The sequence below is a fragment of the Pleurodeles waltl genome, chromosome 7 (assembly GCF_031143425.1).
Source record: "Pleurodeles waltl isolate 20211129_DDA chromosome 7, aPleWal1.hap1.20221129, whole genome shotgun sequence".
Taxonomy (NCBI): Eukaryota; Metazoa; Chordata; class Amphibia; order Caudata; family Salamandridae; genus Pleurodeles; species Pleurodeles waltl.
In genome coordinates this window covers 948283650-948309299 of record NC_090446.1, presented here as the reverse complement: position 1 = coordinate 948309299, position 25650 = coordinate 948283650, and the positions used below count along the sequence as shown (strand labels likewise).

Below are 25650 nucleotides of genomic sequence, written 5' to 3'. Positions count from 1 at the left end.
TTCTCCTGACTCTGGCATGCTGTCTCCTCCTACCGTGGCTATGGCGGAGGGAGCTACCTATAGTATGGTGGTTAGTAGGACGGCTGAGGTCCTTGGCCTTGAGCTACCTACTGTCAAATCACGTCTAACCTCCTGTAAGGAAATGCCTCCTTGGCATGGTTACCCCCAGACTTTTTGCCTTTGCTGATGCCAAGTTATGATTTGAAAGTGTGATGGGACCCTGCTAACCAGTCCCCAGCACCAGTGTTCTTTCCCTAAACTGTACCTTTGTCTCCACCATTGGCACAACCCTGGGACCCAGGTAAGTCCCTTGTAACTGGTACCCCTGGTACCAAGGGCCCTGATGCCAGGGAAGGTCACTAAGGGCTGCAGCATGTCTTATGCCACCCTGGGGACCCCTCACTCAGCACATACACACTGCTTGCCAGCTTGTGTGTGCTGGTGGGGAGAAAATGACTAAGTCAACATGGCACTCCCCTCAGAGTGCCATGCCAACCTCACACTGCCTATGGCATAGATCAGTCACCCCTCTAGCAGGCCTTACAGCCCTAAGGCAGGGTGCACTATACCACAGGTGAGTGCATAGGTGCATGAGCACTATGCCCCTACAGTGTCTAAGCAAAACCTTAGACATTGTAAGTGCAGGGTAGCCATAAGAGTATATGGTCTGGGAGTCTGTCAAACACAAACTCCACAGTACCATAATGGCTACACTGAAAACTGGGAAGTTTGGTATCAAACTTCTCAGCACAATAAAGGCACACTGATGCCAGAGTGCACTTTATTGGGAAATACACCCAGAGGGCATCTTAGAGATGCCCCCTGAAAACATACCGACTTCCAGTGTGGGCTGACTAGTTTTTGCCAGCCTGCCACACACCAGACATGTTGCCTCTGTGGCCAAAAACAAAGCCTGTACTGGGTGGAGGTGCTTCTCACCTCCCCCTGCAGGAACTGTAACACCCGGCGGTGAGCCTCCCTTTGTTACAGCACCACAGGGCATCCCAGCTAGTGGAGATGGTGTGGTAACTTTGGGGTTGCCTTGAACCCCCAACGGTGGGCTACCTTGTACCCAACTTTGAACCCTGTAAGTGTTTTACTTACCTGTGAACTTAACATTTACTTACCTCCCCCAGGAACTGTTGAATACCTTTCATTTAAAGTATTGTTTGTAAATCTTGAACCTGTGGTTCTTAAAATAAACTAAGAAAATATATTTTTCTATATAAAAACCGGTTGGCCTGGAATTGTCTTTGAGTGTGTGTTCCTCATTTATTGCCTGTGTGTGTACAACAAATGCTTAACACTACCCTCTGATAAGCCTACTGCCCGACCACACTACCACAAAATAGAGCATTAGAATTATCTCTTTTTGCCACTATCTTACCTCTATGGGGAACCCTTGGACTCTGTGCACACTATTTCTTACTTTGAAATAGTATATACAGAGCCAACTTCCTACACCTCCTAACGGAGGTGCTTCAGCCTGGGACTTCTACGTCTGAACCCCTTCTCCCATTCAATGAGGCCCTCACTGATGTCCTTTAGGGTACATGGTCCAAACCGAACACAGGGGCTCCTGTGAACAGGACTATCGCTAGTCGCCATCGGCCTGCGCTGAACGACCCAAAGTTCCTGTCCCAACATCCTACGCCTGAGAGTCTTGTCACCCAGGGGTCCTCATCTTCTGGCGCATTCCCTTCCGCACCCCCAGATAGGGAATCCAAAAGGCTGGAACAATTTGGTAAGAAGTAGTTTTCTTCTTCCAGCCTCGCGCTGCGGTCCGTGAACACCGCATGACTTTTGGGCCATTATTCCCACTCACTGTGGGATACGGTTGCGCAAGTCCTGCCGCAGATACCGGAGGAGACCCGTGCTATCGTCTCCCAAGCAGTCAAAGATGGGAGAGATGCGGCAAAGTTCACGATCCGTTGTGGACTGGATACGACCGACTCTCTGGGCAGATCGGTTGCAACGACAGTGGCCTTACGGCGCCATGCCTGGTTTCGTACTTCTGGCTTCTCGGGGGATGTCCAACAGTCACTCATGGACATGCCCTTTGATGGCACCCTTCTCTTCGGAGACAAAGTGGACTCTGCCTTAGAGAGGTTCAAGGATTCCTGAGCTACGGCTTGGTCCCCTGGCCTTTCTGCCGCCACACGCCCCCCACAGTCTGCTTTTTGTCCCTTTTGTGGCCACGGAAGGGGTGCCCTGTCGCGTCTTCAACCCAGCCACTGGGCCATGCACGCTGGACAGCCTATGAGTGGCCATGGGCGCGGAGTCCCACGTGGCAGTGGGACAGGGAACCAGAGGTCTGTCCAGTCCACGTCTGCCCCCGCAGCAGCCTCCAAACCTTTCTAGTCCGTCCACTCACTCCCGCCCAGTTGGTGTCAGAATCCGCCATCACCTTCCCCACTGGGAACATATAACCACGGACGGGTGGGTTTTGCAAATACTTTGGAAGGGCTACTCCCTACCTTTCGAATCTGCACCACCACACATGCCACCAATCTTCCATCACTTTTCAGAGGATCATTTGGTGCTTCTCCGCCAGGAAGTTTGGGCTCCCTTGGCCAAGGGAGCTATAGAAAGGGTCCCTGTGCCAGAAGTAGGTCTTGGTTGATATTCCCACTACTTTCTGATACCAAAGAAAGACAAAGGCTTGTGCTCTATCCTAGATCTTCGGGACCTGAACTACTTCCTCAAGAAGGAGAAGTTCAAAATGCTCACCCTGGCTCAGGTTCTGTCTGCCTTGGACCCAGGAGACTGGATGGTAGCGTTGGACTTGCAGGACGCTTATTTCCACATCCCCATCCTGCCTGCCCACAGACGTTACCTACGATTCGTGGTAGGTCACGAGCACTTTCAATTTACTGTGCTCCCTTTCGGCCTTACCAGTGCCCCTCGGGTGTTCACGAAAGTGATGGCGGTGGTTGCAGCTCATCTGCGCAGGTTAGGGGTCACAGTCTTCCCCTACCTAGATGACTGGCTGTTGAAGGCGCCTTCCCTCCTAGACGGTGGTCTCTCACCTCCAGACTACGGCGGACCTCCTGCACCAGCTGGGGTTCACTATCAACGTGCTGAAGTCACACCTGACTTCCTCTCAGACGCTCCCTTTCATCGGAGCAGTTCTGGACACAGTGCTGTTTCGGGCTTATCCTCCCCAAAAGCGAGTCCAAGACATTCAGGCTATGATTCCGATCTTTCAGCCTTGTTCTTGGGTTTTGGTGTCACAGACTCTGAGGCTGTTGGGCCTCTTGGCCTCCTGCATCCTGCTAGTAACACATGCCAGGTGGCATATGCGGGCTCTGCAGTGGGACTTGAAGTTCAAGTGGGCGCAGCATAAGGGGTATCTCTCTGACATGGTCCAGATCTTGGAGGGGACTGCGAAAGACCTGCAGTGGTGGCTTTCGAATCCCAATTGGGTCACTGGCAGATCCCTCTCCCTTCCCCACCCAGATCTCTCTATAGTGACAGATGCGTCGCTTCTGGGTTGGGGCGGTCACATGGGAGAGGTGGAGATCAGAGGCATCTGGTCTCCGGCGGAGTCGGAACTCCACATCAATTTGCTGGAGCTCCAAGCGATCAGACTTGCATTAAAAGCATTCCTTCCCTCTCTCAAAGGGAAAGTAGTGCACGGGCAACACTACCGCCATGTGGTACTCCAACAAACAAGGCGGGGTAGGGTCCTGGACCCTTTGTCAGGAGGCTCTATGCCTCTGGACATGGCTGGAGTATCAGGGCATTACCCTGATGGTTCAACATCTGGCGGGCTCTCTCGACACCAGAGCAGACAAACTCAGCCGCGGACAGACTGTCGATCACGAATGGCGTCTCCATCCGGAGGTGGCGCAAGGTCTCTTTCTCAAGTGGAGAGAGCCTTGGTTAGATCTGTTCAACTCCGCAGAGAACGCGCAATGTCAGCTGTTTTGCGCGTTGGAATTTCCAAGGCGGCACTCGCTCGGAGACGCTTTTCGTCTCGAGTGGAACTCCGGCCTCCTTTACGCCTTCCCGCTTATCCCTCTTCTGCCCAGAGTTCTCAAAAAAATAATGTACAACCGGGCCCAAGTTATCTTGGTGGCTCCGGACTGGGCTCGAAGAGTGTGGTATCCAGAGCTATTGAGCATGTCCATCGATCCTCCACTCAGACTACCTCGTCGGGCGGATCTTCTTTCACAGCAGCAGGGGACGGTCCTCCACCCAAACCTGTCCAACCTCTGCCTTCATGCGTGGAGATTGAGCGGCAACAGTTGACGGCACTTGCCCTTCCACCCGAAGTCTGCAATGTTATCTTGGCAGCCAGGGGTCCATCGACTAAAACTGTATACGCCTGTCGTTGGAATAAATTTGTGGCATGGTGCACCACCAAATCTGTTGACCCCCTACCTGCCCCTCTTTCAGAGGTTCTTCTATTCATTCTTTACTTAGCCCAGCAGGGATCTGCATTGGGCACCCTTAAGGGGTATCTGTCTGCTATTTCCACCTTTCTTAGGCTTCCTGATCAGCCCTCACTCTTTAAATCTCCTCTTGTGAGTAGGTTCTTAAAGGGGCTCACCCACTTATTTCCTCCCACTCCCTTCATCATGCCTCAGTGGGATCGTAATCTTGTACTTACTTACTTGATGTGTACCCCCTTTGAGCCAATGCATAATTGTCCCTTACGGCTCCTCACATTCAAAACTGTCTTTCTCATCGCCATCACCTCTGCTTGCAGGGTGAGTGAGCTTCAGGCCCTTTCTTCAAAGCCTCCATGCTTGTCTGTGCACCCCGACCAAGTAGAGTTACGCACTAGGGCTTCCTTCCTTCCTAAGGTGGTTACACCATATCATGTAGGCCAGTCCATCACTTTGCCTACCTTCTATGCACCCCCACATCCTTCCCATGAGGAGGAGAGACTCCACCGTCTGGACCCAAAAAGAGCGTTGGCGTTCTATCTCAATCGTACTAAAGACTTGCGGGTGGACGATCAACTCTTTGTTGGCTATGTGGGTGCGAAGAAAGGGAAGGCGGTGCAGAAACGTACCATCTCTCAATGGGTTGCATCAAAATGTGTTACGCTTTGGCGAAAAAGCAACCTCTTGGTGGCTTGCGGGCTCATTCTACCAGGGCCACTGCTGCATCCACTGCATTAGCACGCGGAGTTCCTGTCCTGGATATCTGTCAGGCAGCTATGGGGGCGTATCTGCACACATTTGCTAAGCATTACTGCCTGGATAGTCAGGTCAGTCGGGAAGGCTACTTTGGTCAATCGATCCTTCAGGACTTTCTAGGATGATTTTAGTTCGCAGACCACCACCGAGGAAGGCATTGCTTGGGTATCTATTCTAAGGTAAGGAATCTGCAACTAGAAGTCTCTATCAGATGTACAAGTTACTTACCTTTGGTAACAAAATATCAGGTAGAGGCATATTCTAGTTACAGATTCCTTACCGGCCACCCATCCTCCCCGCTTGCGAACTGATTTCTAGGGACAGGGATTCCCCCCTTTCAGGTCCTTAGCTCTGGCGCACCAAACTCAGTGTTCTTCGCGGCTCTGCGCTCTGGCGTGGAAAGTCATTAAAAGAAACTGACGTCACTACGTGAGGGCGGTGTCTATGTACTACTCTCGACATCATCACGGCGGCCGCGACGCCTGCGGAGTCGACTGACGCCACCTACCAACGCGCAAGGGTATTTATTGCTCGAAGAAAAATCTCCGGATCTAGTCTTACACCTGGGGGAAAATTCTAAGGTAAGGAATCTGCAACTAGAATATGTCTCTACCAGATATTTCATTACAGAAGGTAAGTAACATGTACATTAATTGCAGAATGCAAAGGAACTGACTCTGGTTCAGTTTTTAAATATTTGACTAAAAAGTCACCAACCTCAGCTGCTAAGTCAACTTCAGGGAAATCTAAATCACTTCGCAATTGCTGCATTAATTCAGACAGGTCAGTAAATTGCACAAAACGACCCTTTTTGTTCTTTCACCTCATCCGTAGTGTCCTCCATTGGATGCTGAGGTTCCTGAATCGGAAGAATTTTAGGGGCAGAAGGACCTTCATGAGCTTTAAAAGCAGCTTCTACTGCCATTGCAATCATCTCCTGCAGGGATGGCTGTGTAGAAGGCTCAGCAGATGGGCCTCGATGGTCACCAGCAATCTCTGCCATCACATCACAAAACAATACCAAAACACGCTGAAACTGACTGATTTCCTGTTTAGCTGGACTGTTTCCAAGCAACTTATCCCCCTTACACTAAGTTTTACGAGACTTTGGGAATGGGCGCCACCTTGGAATGGACTCGAATCCCAAAGCTAAGCTGAAAATATACCTAATTTGTGACAAGAAGCGCATTGCTCTTACAAAATAGGCCTCTTCATAAGCAGAGAACCAATGCCTATACAAATGCCGATTGTAGTGCTCAGTGTGACTTGGCGGGTAATCAGCATGAGTAAGAAAATAAAGTGGGACATGTCCCCCCAAACTTGAGGAAACAAGTCGGGTTTGCAAAACCCCAGCCCTCTGAAAAAAACACTGACACGACTCCGTGGACTGCTGTAGCAAGTCCAGGAACATGTAAAAATGATCCCCCGCGCTGGGCGAAGGTGTCGGGAAATCTTGGGCACAGTAAAGAAAAGTGAAACAAAAGAACGCTAAGGCAGTACCTACTGAATCACAATAGTGTAAAAACATGGTTATCAAAATACATGAAAACATCAACACTTACCTTAGTTAGCTAGTGGAACCCTGTTCTGCAGAAGAAATGACAGAAGAAATGACAGGATGTGTAGAGCTACTACTTCCCTTTTAAGTGGCACATGGGTAAGGGCAGCCACATTAGGGGAAGTATTTCAAGTTAACTAGGGAACAATGTCTGCAAGAAAAAGATGATATCTCATGTGTAAGGATTGGAACGGGGAAGATGGACAATAAGGTAATGTTGTGGAAGAAGTTTGAAAGGTTGTTGTAGAGTTCCTGTGAGGGGTGATGTTTGCTGAAGCTGAGGAGTGGGAGAATTCCTTGACAATGTTTAATAGTTCCTTGCTGTTGATGGAGCTTGTTTGCTGCATTAGGCTGCAGCTTTTTTTCTTCAGATCTCTTATCTGTCAGTGGTAGAGGTCGAGGGCTGTCTTGAAGGACATTTTGCCTGTGGTATTCTTGCTTGTGCACCATTTTCTCTCCTGTTGATTACGGCTGCACTTAGTTGGTCTTCGGTGTACCAGCTCGTCTGCTTGCTGGATCGTCTGTATTATTGTTGCTGATAGCGATGTTGTTGGCTCAGTTGATGATCCATTGGTTGAATTTTGTAATGTTCTGGTCTAGGTTGCTGGCGGGTAAGGGGTGGGAGGTGTTGAGGTAATTTATCCTCACAGACTGTGTTATAGTTACTGTGGGGGTGCTGGGCAGACTGGGGGAGGAGGTCAGTGGGCTGGTGATGTCAAAGTGGACAATGGAGTGTCTGGTCAAGGTGAGTTCTGTGGTGTAGATGTTCTTGATCCGGTCACTGGAGGTGAAGATGGAGTCAACCTTGTGACCTGTGGTGTGTGTAGGGTAGCGGACGAGTTGGGTGAGGCCAGTGGTGGTCATGCTGTCAAGGAGTTTGGTGGTCTCAGTGTTGTTGTGGTTGTTGAGATGGAAGTTGAGGCCACTGAGGAATATGTAGTCGGAGCCTATGTTGAGGGGGGTGATTAAGTCGGCTATGAAATTGCAGGAACTTGGTTGTTGTCCTGGGAGCAATAGGCGAGGGTGCCCCTGATGGTGGTTTTGCCATCCGTCTAGAGCCAGAGGTTGAGGGGTTTCATGGGTGTGGCAATGTTGTGGTGGTGGACTGGATGGATTCCCTGTGTTTGATGGCAGCTCCTACGCCTGGCTTGTTGATGTGGTCAGGGTGGGTGATCTTGTATCCTTTGGGTACCGCAGTGGTCTTGTCGGGTGAGGATGTGGGGTTGAGCCAGGTTTCTGTGAGGAAGAGGACATCGGGTGCGAGGTTGGTGATGAGGTCCCAAATCTCTATGGCATGTTTGCATAATGCAAAACTTACAAAGGTGTTCACATAAAACTCATTTATGCAGTTCAGTTTACAATCAAACTGCAAAATAAACGTTGAGATTTAATCAAGAAAAACCAGCATGTAGTAATTATTTTCAACCCTTTAAATCCAATTTATTGTGCATTGGAAAAAGCAAACAGATAGACAAGATTGAAAAAAAGACTGTGTGAAGTGCACAATGACCCCAGGTGACATACCGTAACCAAGAAAAATGTGAAACAATGCGAATAGTACATGTTTATTGGTTTTAGCAAATAGTCATACAATATTCTTATCCAAAAATACAGAAACACTAGGTTGAGATCACAACTTTTTTGGTCATCAATTGTTTGTCTGCCGAAGTGCTAACAGTGTTTCTACCCTAAAAAAGGATACAAGAGTCTTTTCAGGACTGAGGGTGACCTGGGGAATTGTTTCTCTCACTGGCAACTGGATTGGCCAAGGGAGTCAAGTCCTTCTCCGAAAGTAATGTACAAAGTGCCATTACCTTAAAGTACATAAACTATAGACATCAGATTCACATAACAGTTAGGCAGTCATTCTGACCGCGCCGCCCGCCATGCGGTCACCGCCATTTGGCAGCTCCGCGGTCAAAAGACCGCGGAGCCAATTCTGGCTTTCCCGCTGGGCCAGTGGGCGCCCGCCAAAGGAGCGCCCGCCGGCCCAGCGGGAAAGGCCCTGCAACATAGAAGCCGGCTCCGAATGGAGCCGGCGGTGTTGCAGGGGTGCGACGGGTGCAGTTGCACCCGTCGCGATTTTCACTGTCTGCTAGGCAGACAGTGAAAATCATGCTGGGGCATGGGCAGTGCAGGGGCCCCCAGGGGCCCCACGACACCCGTTCCCGCCATCCTGTTCCTGGCGGTAAAAACCGCCAGAAACAGGGTGGCGGGAAGGGGGTCGGAATCTCCATGGCGGCGCTGCTTGCAGCGCCGCCATGGAGATTCAGCCCAGACAGGGGAAATCCGGCGGGAAACCGCCGGATCCCCTTTTCTGACCGCGGCTTTACCGCCACGGTCAGAATCGGCAGGGAAGCACCGCCAGCCTGTTGGCGGTGCTTTCGTGGTCCTCCACCCTGGCGGTCGATGACCGCCAGGGTTGGAATGACCCCCTTAGTCTCTTAAAAGCTCATCTTCTGTCAGCTGTCAGTTTGTAAAAAGAATCGGTGCAAACTATGTATTTGTAATGTTTAATTGTGTAATAAAATTGCTTTATTAAAATTGTTGGTTGGTAAAATTAAAAATATATTAGGAGTTAATTTGCGAGGGGGGTGAAATTTCGACTGCCTAGGGGCCTCCACAGGGTTTAATCCGGCACTGCTTAAGATCTACCTCATAAGGTAAGCAGAGTTTAGAAACTCTGACAGTCTATTCATTAATTATGGCCCTGTGAAAAGGGGAAGGCACGTTTCTCTGGCCAGAATGGTGAAAAGGATTATTTTATCAAGTTATCAAAGCACATTCTAGTAGTGGTATGGCAACTTCATGGGCCAATTGGGCAGGTGTTTCCATCTGGAACATCTGTAGAGGTGTTACTTGGTCCTCATCTTCAACTTTTGTGTCACACTACAGAATGAATGTTGCTCGAGGTTCTGAGTTATCCTTTGGGTCTCAACTAATTATAGGGCCAATGTCCACTTAAAAATCCTGTAATTCCCTAACACATTACTGTATCTTTTCTTTTTGCTTGTGCTTCTATAAGTTGACGTTGTGAAAGTACAAGTCTGGTTTGGATGAGTACAGGGATTGAATGACAATAACATGCTTACCTAAGATGTACACTTTTGAAATGGCCTTTTTGGTCTGATAAAGAGGGTACTGCTTTGGCAAGCCTACAATAATAAGGAATAGGTAAGGATGGAAGAGGAGGCAATGCCCGTATTATTTACTTGTTATTTTAACCACTCCATTCTTAACCACTCCAGTTCTTCCTAAATCATCCCTTAATTACAGTATTCCTCATCCTACTTTGTTCCTTCATCAGCCCTCTCTTAGGGCTTTACAAAGTAGGAGACAGTCTGGGTGAGGAAGGGATTTATGGGGCGATCCTTTGACCTCCAATAGAGAGTGAAAACAGCTTAACAGTGGTGTCGAGTAAGGTAGAATCTGAGTAATGAAGATTACCGGTAAGTAATCCGTGCAGTATACACGGTGGTTGGCGCTGCTTTGAAACCCTTAAAATCAATACTTTTCAAAGGCAGCCTGTTCAAAGATAACATTCTATTTTGTATATTTTTTTCTTGATTTTTATTCAAAATATGTATTTCTTTATTATATTATTAGGAAATGAGTATTCAGAAAAAAAACTATTACCACTCATCAGTGTGAAGTGCATGGTTTTAAAATCACCAATGAAAAATGTTCTTGTTATGCGTTCCAAAACAGCATCTGTCATCTTCTGTGTTGCTTTTGAAGGCTTAAATAAGCATCAGTGATAATAAAATAAATTGATATTTAATTTTAAAAAGGTCTCATTACGAGTGTGGCGGTCTATAGAACACCACTGTGGTTGGACTGCCAGGATCTTGGATCCCAGCGGTCTGGCGGTGGTGGAGATCCTAATGTGCCACATTGGGGGCCCTGCACTGCCCATGCATTTGGCATGGTGTAGGAGGCTGGACTGGCTTGTAGTGGGTACCAAGAGGTACTTACACCAGGCCCAGGTATCCCTTATTAGTGTAGAGGGGTGTCTAGCAGCTTAGGCTGATAGAAAAGGTAGCTTAGCAGAGCAGCTTAGGCTGAACTAGGAGACGAGTGAAGCTCCTACAGTACCACTAGTGTCACTTGCACAATATCATAAGAAAACACAATACACAGATATACTAAAAATAAAGGTACTTTATTTTTATGACAATATGCCAAAAGTATCTCAGTGAGTACCCTCAGTATGAGGATAGCGAATATACACAAGATATATGTACACAATACCAAAATATGCAGTAATAGCAATAGAAAACAGTGCAAACAATGTATAGTCACAATAGGATGCAATGGGGGCACATAGGGATAGGGGCAACACAAACCATATACTCTAGAAGTGAAATGCGAACCACGAATGGACCCCAAACCTATGTGACCTTGTAGAGGGTCGCTGGGACTGTAAGAAAACAGTGAGGGTTAGAAAAATAGCCCACCCCAAGACCCTGAAAAGTGGGTGCAAAGTGCACATAAGTTCCCCAAAGAGTACAGAAGTCGTGATAGGGGAATTCTGCAGGAAAGACCAACACCAGCAATGCAACAACAATGGATTTCCAGACGAGAGTACCTGTGGAACAAGGGGACCAAGTCCAAAAGTCACGATCAAGTCGGGAGTGGGCAGATGCCCAGGAAATTCCAGCTGTGGGTGCAAAGAAGCTGCCACCGGATGGTAGAAGCTATGGATTCTGCAAGAACGACAAGGGCTAGAAACTTCTCCTTCGGAGGATGGATGTCCCACGTTATGAAGAGTCGTGCAGAAGTATTTTCTCGCAGAAAGACCACAAACAAGCCTTGCTACCTGCAAGGGTCATGGTTAGGGTTTTTGGATGCTGCTGTGGCCCAGGAGGGACCAGGATGTCGCCAATTGCGTGAGGAGACAGAGGGGACGTCCAGCAAGACAAGGAGCCCTTTCAGAAGCAAGCAGCACCCAGAGAAGTGCCAAACAGGCACTACAAAGTGGAGTGAATCGGTGCTCACCCGAAGTTGCACAAGAGAGTCCCACGACGCCGGGGGACAACTCAGGAGGTCGTGCAATGCAGGTTAGAGTACTGGGGACCCAGGCTTGGCTGTGCATAAAGGAAATCCTGGAAGAGTGCACAGGAGCCGGAGTAGCTGCAAAACACGCGGTTCCCAGCAATGCAGTCTAGCGTGGGGAGGCAAGGACTTACCTCCACCAAACTTGGACTGAAGAGTCACTGGACTGTGGGAGTCACTTGGACAGAGTTGCTGAGTTCAAGGGACCTCGCTCATTGTGCTGAAAGGAGACCCAGAGGACCGGTGATGCAGTTCTTTGGTGCCTGCGGTTTCAGGGGGAAGATTCCGTCGACCCACGGGAAATTTCTTCGGAGCTTCTAGTGCAGAGAGGAGGCAGACTACCCCCACAGCATGCACCACCAGGAAAACAGTCGAGAAGGCGGCAGGATCAGCGTTACAAGGTCGCAGTAGTCGTCGTTGCTACTTTGTTGCAGTTTTGCAGTCTTTCTGCGTGGTCAGCAGTCGATTCCTTGGCAGAAGGTGAAGAGAGAGATGCAGAGGAACTCTGATGAGCTCTTGCATTTGTTATCTAAGGAATTCCCCAAAGCAGAGACCCTAAATAGCCAGAAAAGGAGGTTTGGCTACCTAGGAGAGAGGATAGGCTAGCAACACCTGAAGGAGCCTATCAGAAGGAGTCTCTGACGTCACCTGCTGGCACTGGCCACTCAGAGCAGTCCAGTGTGCCAGCAGCACCTCTGTTTCCAAGATGGCAGAGGTCTGGAGCACACTGGAGGAGCTCTGGGCACCTCCCAGGGGAGGTGCAGGTCAGGGGAGTGGTCACTCCCCTTTCCTTTGTCCAGTTTCGCGCCAGAGCAGGGCTGAGGGATCCCTGAACCGGTGCAGACTGGCTTATGCAGAGATGGGCACCATCTGTGCCCATCAAAGCATTTCCAGAGGCTGGGGGAGGCTACTCCTCCCCAGCCCTGACACCTTTTTCCAAAGGGAGAGGGTGTAACACCCTCTCTCTGAGGAAGTCCTTTGTTTTGCCTTCCTGACTCAAGCCTGGCTGGACCCCAGGAGGGCAGAAACCTGTCTGAGGGGTTGGCAGCAGCAGCAGCTGCAGTGAAACCCCGGGAAAGGTAGTTTGGCAGTACCCGGGTCTGAGCTAGAGACTCGGGGGATCATGGAATTGTCTCCCCAATGCCAGAATGCATTGGGGTGACAATTCCATGATCCTAGACATGTTACATGGCCATGTTCGGAGTTACCATTGTGACGCTATACATATGTCGTGACCTATCTATAGTGCACGCGTGTAATGGTGTCCCCGCACTCACAAAGTCCGGGGAATTTGCCCTGAACAATGTGGGAGCACCTTGGCTAGTTCCAGGGTGCCCACACACTAAGGGGGTCATTCTGACCCCGGCGGTCTTAGACCGCCGGGGCCAGGGTCGGCGGGAGCACCGCCGACAGGCCGGCGGTGCCCCGCAGGGCATTCTGACCGCGGCGGTAAAGCCGCGGTCAGACAGGCAACACTGGCGGTCTCCCGCCAGTGTACCGCCGCCCTTTGGAATCCTCCAAGGCGGCGCAGCTAGCTGCACCGCCGAGGGGATTCCGACCCCCCCTACCGCCATCCAGTTCCTGGCGGTCCGCCCGCCGGGAACCAGATAGCGGTAGGGGGGGTCGCGGGGCCCCTGGGCCCCTGGGGGCCCCTGCAGTGCCCATGCTACTGGCATGGGCACTGCAGGGGCCCCCGTAAGAAGGCCCCTACAAGTATTTCACTGTCTGCTTGGCAGACAGTGAAATACGCAACGGGTGCAACAGCACCCGTCGCACCTTCCCACTCCGCCGGCTCGATTACGAGCCGGCATCCTCGTGGGAAGGGAGTTTTTCCTTGGCGACCGCCCGCCAGCCCAGGGAAAAACTTAGAATACCCTTCGCTGTCTTTCGACCGCGGAGCGGTATTTCGGAGGGGGAAGTCTGTCGGGCGGCCTCCGCCGCCCGCCAGACTTAGAATGACCCCCTAAGTAACTTAGCACCCAACCTTTACCAGGTAAAGGTTAGACATATAGGTGACTTATAAGTTACTTAAGTGCAGTGGTAAATGGCTGTGAAATAACTTGGACGTTATTTCACTCAGGCTGCACTGGCAGGCCTGTGTAAGAATTGTCAGATCTCACTATGGGTGGCACAAGAAATGCTGCAGCCCATAGGGATCTCCTGGAACCCCAATACCCTGGGTACCTCAGTACCATATACTAGGGAATTATAAGGGTGTTCCAGTATGCCAATGTAAATTGGTGAAATTGGTCACTAGCCTGTTAGTGACAATTTGGAAAGAGAATGAGAGAGCATAACCACTGAGGTTCTGGATAGCAGAGCCTCAGTGATACAGTTAGTCATAACACAGGTAACACATACAGGGCACACTTATGAGCACTGGGGTCCTGGCTGGCAGGGTCCCAGTGACACATACAACTAAAACAACATATATACAGTGAAATATGGGGGTAACATGCCAGGCAAGATGGTACTTTCCTACACATGGGCAGTGCAAGGGCCCCCCTATCAGCACCCTAGCAATGTTCATTATCTGCTTTGCAGACAGTGAACATTGCCAGGGTGCTAGAGCACCCTGCTGGCTGCAGCATTGCTGCCGGCTCGATTACGAGCCGGAGACAATGCTGTAGCCTGTATCCCACTAGGCCAGCGTGTGGAAACTTAGATTTCTGCCTGCTGACCTAGTAGGAAACTCATAATAGCTCTTGCAGGGAGGTCACCATGCAGGCCGCGGCCACCCTGTCGGGTGTTTGACGGACGGAGTTTTCCGTCCGCCAAGCTCATAACGGGGCCCATAGTGTAATCAGTGATTGGTGCATGGAATATCTCACACATGATGATGTTCTTATAGCCATTTAAACAGGATCCTAACAATCAGCTAGGAAATTATACAGCTGTACGTGGGCAATGATGCCCATTGGTCCTTAGCATTTTCTGTTGGTAAAAGCACTGCTGCGGTAACTATAGGTAATTTATAGACAAATGTCCATCTGTTATGTAGTGGAATGTGCAAGTTGAACTAAACTATGTGTAGTTGATATTGAGTACTAATGCATGTCGCTCTTTCTAGAGTGGTGAGCAGCTGGATTGAAAACCGTGATGTTCAGTCAGAAAAAGCCAACTTGATAATCCTTTTTGATAAATACTTGCCTGTCTGCTTAGAGAAACTGAAAGTTGGATTCAAAAGAATCACTCCAGTGCCTGAAATCACAGTAATACAGACGATACTGTGCTTGCTTGAGTGTCTACTGACTCCAAACAGCACCCCACCAGATTCGCCTAAGGAGCTCTATGAACTCTACTTCGTTTTCGCCTGCCTGTGGGCATTCGGAGGTGCAATGTTCCAAGACCAGGTACAGTAGTGCTAGCATTAATAAGGTCACAGTGTTTTTTATTGTTTTGTTATTCCTGTTATGAAAATATTTCTTACTATGAAACAAAATGCTTAAAAAGGTGTGAACTTGAGAGAAAGCAGTGCATTAAAAAGCAAAATGTGAAACACTTAGATTAACCAAATTTGTGTTGAATTTCCACTAGATCATACCCACAAAAGGTGATGGGAGGAATGCTTTCAATTTGTCTAACCACTGGCAATCACTCAGGGTAGCATCCCAACCCATCATTCTTTTTCTCACCATGATACCTCAGTCTGGACGCAGCCATAGCCTGCTCTGAAGTGAACAGTCCAGCCCAGATTGCCAGGCCAGGTCTTCACCAAACTGGAACTCAAGCAATCCAGGGCCAGTTTCGCCCTTATAAGGGCCCCATCAGTTAGGTGTACCTTGGTTCTAGCGGCACAGTTAGCATGGGACCAACATCCACTATAATCACTGTAGCTCATGTGTCATTAAACAGCCTGTATATTATAATCAAATGGTGCACCAAGGAATTGGATTTTGCCCCTCTACCTGGTCCCCGTCATTTCTACAACCCCAGTACACCCGGTCCCTTTTACCCCGGCATGCAGACTGGTATATACTTCACAGCTGCCATTTTTACCTTGAGTTGAATGTGCCTAATTGTTTTCATTTCTTGGATTCTTCAACTAGGCCTTCATTTGACAACCACCTGGGTTGTTGCAACCTGGTGCTTCAGTTGGTACTATCCTACTATGTCTTATTTTAGGAGTCTGTTCTCCAGCAGTGGATATTTTTCTTTATTTTTCATTTTTTATAGGACATTATACAATGTGTAGCAAGAAGGCAAATAATAATGTACAGAGAAACCAATGCCAATGCTGTAGTTATGACATAAATGCTAGTGACAACCACATTCATATACAGTTTTGTTTCTCTTAACTTAACAGTCTAGGTCTGGTCGAGTCAGTAGCGACTGTCAACATCAGGACAGTGCACGCTCTACGGGTGACAAAAACGCAAAAACCAAGTCTTTATGCAAGAGCATAATTCATGCATTGTGTTTATATGCAGTATGTTAACTTTTTGCATTGGAGAGTTTAACCTTGAAAAACACTATTAATGATGTTTGCAATAACTGTTCATTTGCAAAGTATTGCTGCAGGCTTACTGAGTGTGTTAGGGTGTGGTCCCTTTCTAGGACCTTCTAGAAGCTTTCCCTGCAGCATGACTGGGTGTGGTTTGTGGGCTGGGCCAGACTCTATATAAGGGAGCCAGCCCAGCTCCACGTGCTCACTATTCAGAGGTCCCGGTGCAGAGCAGCAGCAACTTCCTGAGCTCCTGTTCCAGAGGCCTACCTTGATGTTCCAGACCTGCCCCTCATTATCTTGGTGATCCTTCAGCAGGGCGGTAAGGCAGAGGACAGACTGGGCCCCCGACCCTGTTCTCAAAGACTTTCGAGTTTTTGGGCCTAGTTATTAAACAACAGTGTGCGCAATCATTTCATGGCATTTTCATATTCTTGTTCGAATCAGCAGTGTGTGCGATTCATTCCCAGCATGTAAATCTTGACGTTCAGATCGGCAACAGTGTGCGCAATCATTTCATGCCATTTGCATATTCTAGCTCGAATCAGCAGTGTGTGCGATTCATTCCCAGCATGTAAATCTTGACGTTCAGATCGGCAACAGTGTGCGCAATCATTTCATGCCATTTGCATATTCTAGCTCGAATCGGCAGTGTGCGCGATTCATTTCCAGCATGTAAACCTTGACGTTCAGATCTGCAACAGTGTGCGTGATCATTTCATGGCATTTGCATATTCTTGCTCAAATCGGCAGTGAGCGCGATTCATTCCCCGCATGTAAACCTTGACGTTCAGATCGGCAGTAGTGTGCGCGATCATTTCATGGCATTTACATATTCTTGTTTGAATCGGCAACAGTGTGCGTGATTCAACCCTGGCATAAAGAGCTTGGCTCTTAGTTCAACAGTGTGCACGATCATTTCATGGCATAGAAAACTTTGGTGTGTTGTTTTTGTTGAGGTGCACACATTTATACCGAGCTTTTGGATTTTCTGTGAAGATGCTTAATTCAAAGTGCAACATTCTTTGTGCATATTAAGTCCCTACTACAATTCCTGTTGTTTTCAGGGAATGTTTCAGATAGCCTTTGTCCTCATGTAAAAATGCAATTTCTGATGGATACAACTACCTGTGGATTCCTCACCTCATGAATACTCCCATGGCGCCAGCATTCTACGGAAATCTTCTTACTAGTCTCTGCACGTCGACGAGGACGTCACTGTCTCGCACGCGACGCCGTCTGACGTCATACAGGCAATAAGAGGTCCTCGACGACGTGCGGACGTCAGTTCCCTTTTTTCCGTGCATTCGAAACGGTTATCTTCGAGGGAGCAACTGTTACTCTTGCGGTTACAGTGTATATCTTGCTGCGTACTCTTTCTCTGTGGAAATAATGTCGCAGAGAAAGTCTGGATTTAAGCCTTGTCGTGAGTGTGGAGGCAAGATGTCGGTGACGGATCCTCATTCCGATTGCCTTTGGTGTTTGAGCTCCGACCACGACGTCTCGACTTGTGATTCATGTCAGCACATGAATCCGAAGGCCCTTAAAGAACGTGAGGCGAAGCTGTTTATGGCCAAGTCAAAGGAGAAGCATCACAAGAAGTCTTCTCCAAAACATCGGCGTCATCGAGACTCCCGGCGCCGTAGAGAATCTCGGCGTCATTCAAGGGAGGCTCGTTCCAGGTCTCCGGATCGGCGCCGAAAGACATGGGAGGTCAGCCCCACGGTGACGCCGCATCCTTCGATGCCGTTGCCCTCCCCGGCGTCACCAATTTCGCCTGGACAGGCGTCGGTGATTGAGGTATTGGAGCCTCAAGTGTTTTCTCCGGCGCAGACGCCGAGGCCGGAGTCGGGGTCGCCTCCGAGACAGGCACCCCAGTATCCGGCTTTTCCCACCCCTGGAGCCGATAGTTCCGCATTCTTGAATGCGATGTATGCCATCTTCCAACAGATGGCTCCAGGGGGTGCTCTGGCTGGGCCTTTGGCCTTTTCTTTGGGTGATCCTGCGCCTCTTCGGCCGGCACCCTTTATGCCCTTTCTCCCGTTTGGGAACGTGGGCTCGGCGCCAGTGTCGGCGCCGGTGGCCGCTCCGGTGGCTTCGGAGGGATTGGCCCCAGGGATTTCCATCCCGTCGACGTCGAGATTTCGCCTGTGACTCCGGTGGGTCCATCTGTTTCAGCTGCTCTTCAGTCGGCGCCGAAGTTACCCGTGGCGCCGGATGCGGCGTCGGTGGCTTCGGAAGATCGGCGCCGATCTCCGACTTCGGCGGAGGCATTGTCGACTCCGCGGATTGAGCAACGACTGCATTCAAGGAGGCGTGCTCTCCGGGTACTAGAAGAGCAGGAGTACCAACGAGCCCTAGAGGAAGGAGAGCTAAAGGACTCGGGTGATGGGCTGCGTGGACTGGAGTCGGCCAGTGGGCTGGACACTTCCCCTGAGTGGGACCTTTCGTCCCCGGGGGAATATACTGAGGAAGCTGCTTCCTTTCATACAGTGGTACGGAAGGCAGCTAGTTTTTTGGACCTGCCTTTGCCGGTGGTGGAGGCAAAACAAAACCTTTTGACGGAGGTGTTGCATCCAGCCTCAGCCGCGGCGGAGCCTCTGTTACCTTTTAATGACGCTCTGCTGGATCCGGTTTTAGAGGTGTGGAAGAGGCCGGCATCTTCCTCAGCAGTTCACAGAGCCGTGGCCAGGAGGTATCGGACGGCTCCAACTGATCCTGGTTTCCTATCTAGGCACCCTACGCCGGAGAGCTTGGTAGTGCAGGCCTCCTGTTCGTCCAAGTCAGCGCCTGGTTCTTTCCCGACGGTGCCTGGGGACAGAGACTCAAAAAAAAAAAAAAAAAAAAGCTAGAGGCGCAGTCGAAGAAGATTTTTTCGTCCTGCAGTCTGGCGTTAAAGGCCACTAATGCGACCTGTATCCTGGGGAGGTATATTCATGCTCTGATGGATGACATCTCCTCTTCGTTTACAGAGCTTCCCCAGGGTCTTTTGGATCTTGTCTCTGATGCCCAGGCTGCTGCGACCCAAATTATCCAGACGGGACTGGATACCACCGACTCGGTAGCCAGAGCAATGGGCACAACTGTGGTGGAAAGGAGACAGGCCTGGCTCCGTAACTCGGGCTTTTCGGCAGATGTACAGTCCACGTTGTTGGATCTCCCGTTTGATGGGGACAAACTGTTTGGGGCTAAGGCTGATTCGGCCTTGGAACGGTTTAAGGAGAGCAGGGCCACAGCTAAGTCGCTGGGACTCCAAGCTCCTTCTTCCACGGCCTCTTCCAGATTCTTCAGGAGGTTTCGTGGATTTGGGCGTGGCTCTTCCTCCTCTTCCTTTCGGGGAAGATATCAGCAACCTGCCTCTTCCCATCCCTATAGATCTTTTAGGGGGAGGGGTAGGGTCTACACCCTTCCCTTTCGGGAGTTTCCGCCCCTCATCCCGCCCCGCCCTTCGTATTGTTCACAAGAACACCTCCTGTTGCTAGAACAGGAGGTAGAAGTCCTCCTTTTAAAGGGCGCGGTGGAGTTGGTCCCGGAGCAGGAAAGGGGTCAAGGAGTTTACTCAAGGTATTTCCTGATTCCCAAGAAGGATGGTCGTTTGAGACCAATTCTGGACCTGAGGATCTTGAATTGGTTCCTCAAGCAGGAAATGTTCAAGATGCTGACCCTAGCACAGGTGCTTTTGGCGTTGAACATGGAAGACTGGATGGTGTCTGTCGACTTGCAGGATGCTTACTTTCATATCCCGATACTCAAGTCACACAGGAAGTATCTCCGGTTTGTGGTGGGATCGCAACACTACCAGTTTGCGGTCCTTCCGTTTGGTCTTACTTCAGCACCTCGAGTCTTCACGAAGGTGATGTCGGTGGTTGCGGCAGAGCTCAGAAGGAAGGGGATAGCAGTATTCCCTTACTTGGACGATTGGTTGATCAAAGCCAAGTCCCCGGAGCTTGTGTTGCGTCATCTGCAGTCAACAACCCAGTTGTTGTTCGACCTGGGCTTTTCGGTGAACGAGCCCAAATCTCACCTGGAGCCCTCTCAGCGCCTCCTGTTCATAGGGGCAGTACTGGATACAACATTGGGTCGGGCCTTTCCTCCGCCTCAGCGGATTCAAGATATTCAGGATTTGGTTCCAATGTTTCGAAATGGAGCGGTAGTTCCAGTCCTCAAGGTCCTTCGTCTGCTCGGTCTTTTTGCCTCCTGCATTCTGTTGGTCACGCATGCTCGCTGGCACATGAGGGCTCTTCAGTGGTGCCTCCGAAGGCAGTGGTCTCAACACAGAGGGGATCTAGAGGGTACTGTCAAGATCTCCAGAGATGCTGCTGTGGATTTGAAGTGGTGGATTGCAAGCAACAATCTTTCACAAGGAAAGCCGTTCCAGCAGTCGCCACCAGTGGCCACAGTCATAACGGATGCTTCCACTCTAGGGTGGGGAGCTCATCTGGGGGATCTGGAGATCAAAGGTCTTTGGTCTCCAGAGGAACAGATTTTTCACATCAATCTGTTAGAGTTACGGGCTGTACGTCTGGCTCTCAAGGCCTTCCTCCCTTCCCTTCGTGGTCAGTCGGTACAGGTCCTAACGGACAATACTACCACGATGTGGTACATAAACAAGCAGGGAGGAGTGGGGTCGTACCTTCTCTGCAGAGAAGCTCTTCGACTATGGTCCTGGGCAAAGGACCATCGGATTTGCTTGATAGCAAACCATCTGGCCGGAGTCTTGAACGTGCGTGCGGACAGTCTCAGTCGCCACTTCTCGGCAGACCACGAGTGGCGTCTCCATCCAGATCAAGTCCGTTTAATCTTCCAGAAGTGGGGGTTTCCTCGGGTAGATCTGTTCGCCACTCGAGAGAACGCGCATTGTCCGTTGTTCTGCAGCCTTCAGTATCCGATGCAGGAAGCGTTGGGGGACGCGTTTCAAATGACCTGGTGCGGCCAGTTGCTTTACGCGTTTCCTCCCATACCCTTGATTCCTCGAGTATTGAGGAAGATTCGCCAAGACCGGGCTCTAGTAATCTTAATAGCTCCGGATTGGCCAAGGAGGGTGTGGTACTCCGACCTTCTCCAACTCTCAACGTGCCCGCCGCTCCGTCTCCCTTTCAGGGCAGACCTCCTCTCACAGTCGCAGGGGCAGGTTCTACTCCCCAACCTCCAGAGTCTGCACCTACATGCCTGGAGATTGAACGGGGCAACCTGAGTTCCTTCTCTCTCTCCCGCCTGAGGTAGTGGATGTTATATTAGCGGCCAGGCGACACTCCACTAAATCTATCTACGCTAATAGGTGGTCTAAATTTTTTGCGTGGTGTGGAGAGAGGCAGATTGATCCTTTACATGCTCATCTATCGGACGTTTTGTCTTTTGCTCTATCTCTGGCGCAGAAAGGTTGTGCAGTGGCTACCATTAAAGGTTATTTATCGGCCTTGTCAGCCTTCATATGTCTTCCAGACCAACCATCTTTATTTAAATCCCCTATTGTTATCAGATTCTTGAAAGGTCTTCTAAATCAATATCCTCCAAAGCCATTCGTTATGCCGCAATGGGATTTGTCCTTAGTCCTGACTTTCCTTATGGGGTCCCCTTTTGAACCTATGCATTCTTGCCCCTTGAGGTATTTGGTTTTAAAAACAGTCTTCCTGATAGCTATAACATCAGCAAGGAGAGTGAGTGAGTTGCAGGCCTTATCAGTAAAACCCCCTTATACAACTTTTTATGGGGATAAGGTGGTGTTGAAGACCAAGGCTGCTTTCCTCCCGAAGGTTGTTTCACCCTTCCATTTGGCTCAGGCAATTACTTTGTCCACGTTCTATCCTCCGCCTCATCCTTCCAAAGAGGAAGAAAGACTGCACCGTCTGGACCCAAAGAGAGCGTTGAGCTTCTTTATCGATAGAACAAAGGATTTCAGGCTGGAGGATCAGCTGTTTATTGGATACGTGGGCAAGAGGAGAGGAAAGGCAGTCCACAAGAGAACACTATCCAGGTGGGTTGTTCTTTGCATTAAAATATGTTACTCTTTGGCAAAGAAGGATCCTCCTGAGGGCATTAGAGCTCATTCCACCAGAGCTAAGTCGGCCACTTCGGCCTTAGCCAGAGGTGTTCCTGTGGTCGACATCTGCAAGGCCGCAACTTGGTCGTCCCTTCACACTTTTGCAAAACATTACTGTTTAGATTCTGAGGTTAGAAGGGACGGCCATTTTGCACGGTCAGTGCTGCAGGATTTCTTGGTTTGACCATTTAGGCACCCACCGCCGGGCGTGGTACTGCTTTGGGACTCTATTCATGAGGTGAGGAATCCACAGGTAGTTGTATCCATCAGAAGAACGAGTTACTTACCTTCGGTAACGACTTTTCTGGTGGATACATTAGCTACCTGTGGATTCCTCACGGTCCCACCCGCCTCCCCGTTGCCTTTATGGTCTTGCCAAGTAATCCTTGAGTGTGCTCCTCTTGGTCTTTGAGGGTGCAATAGATGTATAAATATAATATATTTATATATATATATGGGTATATGTGTATATATCTTTATGTATATACTTGGTGTGTGTATATATTTTAAAAGAGAGAGTTTTATATATATATATATATATATATATATGTACATAAAAAGATTTACAGTTATTCATACAATGTGGTGTATTTTTACAATATAATGGATGTTGCTTTGTTCTTTCATTGCATTGCCTGGTTGTTCTCATGCACGTAAAAAATGATTGGTACTGACGTCCGCACGTCGTCGAGGACCTCTTATTGCCTGTATGACGTCAGACGGCGTCGCGTGCGAGACAGTGACGTCCTCGTCGACGTGCAGAGACTAGTAAGAAGATTTCCGTAGAATGCTGGCGCCATGGGAGTATTCATGAGGTGAGGAATCCACAGGTAGCTAATGTATCCACCAGAAAAGTCGTTACCGAAGGTAAGTAACTCGTTCGTTTGTTCTGAAACATTATTCTAGAAGGTTCTTGTATTCTAGACAGTATGGGCCAGATGTAGGTAGGTTCCAAATTGCGAGTTGCAATTTGCGAGTCCCAGCGACTCGCAAATTGCAACTCGCAATTTGGAATGCAGAAAGGTGTCTCAGACACCTTCTGCGAGTCGCAAAGACCCACCTCATTAATATTAATGAGGTGGGTTGCAATTAGCGATTCAGGGCACTCACAGGGATGGTGGCCTGCTGGGAACAGCAGACCACCATGTCCGTGACTGCTTTTAAATAAAGCAGTTTTTTTTTTTTTTCAAAGTGCAACCTGTTTTCCTTAAAGGAAAACGAGCTGCACTTTGAAAAAAAAAAACGAAACCTTTCGTTTCGGTATTTTTCAGGGCAGGTAGTGGTCCATTGGACCACTGCCTGCTCTGAAAAATGAATTTTTGTGCCAGACACAAAGGGGAAGGGGTCCCATGGGGACCCCTTCCCGTTTGCACCTGGGTTACCTTCCACTTCAAGTGGATGGTAACTGCGCTTTTATTTGCGACCGCGGTCGCAAATGAAAATGCATACCATTGAGACTCGCAAATAGGAAGGGAACACCCCTTCCTATTTGCGACTCGGAAATGCATTTTGCGAGTCGATTCCGACTCGCAAAATGCATTTCTACATCTCAAAGTGGCTTTAGAGACTCGCAAACGGCGATTTTCGCCGTTTGCGACTCGCTAAAGCTTTGCTACATCTGGCCCTATGTGATATTTCATGAAAAGCTCATATGAAACATTGTATTAACCCATTCTTGATTTTTTGCAAGTACCTGGATTTCTTGAGGTCTAGTTATAGTCATTTCTTAGGTTATCCATGGTTACAGTATGAGAACTCTTAGAACCGTAGTCTATTGAAAGTCAATGTGATTATATCTTGATATTGAGTTGTTTAACCTCTTGCTTTCTACAGGTCTCCTTCCCAGCTGTTCCCTACCTAATCCCCTTTTCCCCCACTTGGACTCTCTCAGGCTCTGCGGTATTTCTATCGGAGCTTTGGAGCTGTCTAGTGGTGGACATGTTGGGAATGTGCGCTGGCCCGAGGATCTGGTCTCCCTGACAGCGACTAGTGTCTGCAGACATCAAAGCCATTGCAACTGCATTCTCCCATGACCTTGATTATGGGCCTTATTTAGAGTTTGGCAGATGGGGTTACTCTGGGCCTGATTTATATGGTGGTGGAGAGGGAACTGCATCACAATGGCGACAGTGTTTCCTCCCTGCCAACAAAGTGGTCCGCCCACCCTGTTTAAATGTGGACGGACCATAGTTTAGCCATGGTGGTGACTAATCCTTCTCCGCTGTGGCCAGAATTGGCTGTATGTTCATGAGCCCAATTAAGATAGGCGAACACATAGCAGTTTTCTACTCTCCGTCACTGTCATGCAAACCCTGGTGGCAAGATACAGAAAAAACACTACATGCCCACTCACCATGGGAGATTATTCCACGTTAGCATTTTCTTTAGAAATTAAAAGAAGAAGAAAAGAGTTTGGTGCAAGGCTCTGTGATGTTGGTGAAGCCCTGGATCAAACTGTAAAAAGCATTATCTGATAGAGACTTCTAGTTGCAGATTCCTTACCTTTGAATTTCCCCAGGTGTCAGACTGGATCCGGAGATTATTCTTCGAGCAGTACCTCTGCGCGCTGTCGGGTGGCGTTGGTCGACTCCATGGGCATTGTTGGCATCGTGCTTGCCGTGATGACGTTGCGGTCGTATATAGGCGCCACCCCGGCGCGCTGATGTCAGTTCTTTTCTTTCCAAGCCAGCCTACGCGCAGATCCAGAGAAGAGCTACCTCAGTAATTTTTTTACTACGTTGACATTTTTGTCGTATTTTTGACGAGTTCGTGGATGCGTCGAGGGATGTCCCACAAGACCGGATTCAAGCCCTGCGACTCCTGTCACCGATCTATGTCAGTGACGGATCCGCACCTCATGTGCTTATGGTGTCTGGAGCGCGATCATGACCTGAAGTTGTGCTCCGAGTGTCGGGCCATGAACACGAAGGCTTTGAAGGAGTGGCCCTTAAAGCTCATGGCGGCCTGACACTCGGCTCCACGGCGCTCACGGTCCTGTTCAAGTGGAAGGTCTCGAGACCGGCCGCAGAGTCACCACCACTCTTTGTCCTCCAAGTCATTGGGACATTCGGGTCACAAAAAAAAGAAGTCGAAGAAAGATAAGCGTTCTTCGACTTCACCCGGTCGATCGGATGATACGACGTGGGAAGAGCGTCAACGCTCTAGGCCTCCATCAATGGAGCTTTCTTCTGGGTCGACTCTGCGCTTCCCACTGGAGCTGGAGCCACCCCTGCCCAACTCAAAGAATTTTACGAGGTGATGCGCCTCATTTTTGGGCAGACCGACCCACCTTCGCAGTCTTCAGGCACAGGTGAGTCAGTTGGTGTCCCTTCAGTTTCAAAGCCGTCGGCTTCGGCTCCGGAGGGCCCCTCTGGATCCAATTGCAGATCCGTCCCAATGCTGG

General features: G+C 49.4%; 1 protein-coding gene across 1 annotated transcript in view; it reads left to right on the top strand.

Annotated features, from left to right (window-relative positions):
• The window catches only part of DNAH17 (dynein axonemal heavy chain 17), a 7556186-nt gene that overhangs the window by 4011931 nt on the left and 3518605 nt on the right, over nucleotides 1–25650 (top strand). The window contains exon 32 of the mRNA XM_069201738.1: nucleotides 14834–15116. Within this exon, the coding sequence (XP_069057839.1) occupies nucleotides 14834–15116 (283 nt within the window). The remainder of the gene's footprint in view (nucleotides 1–14833; nucleotides 15117–25650) is intronic.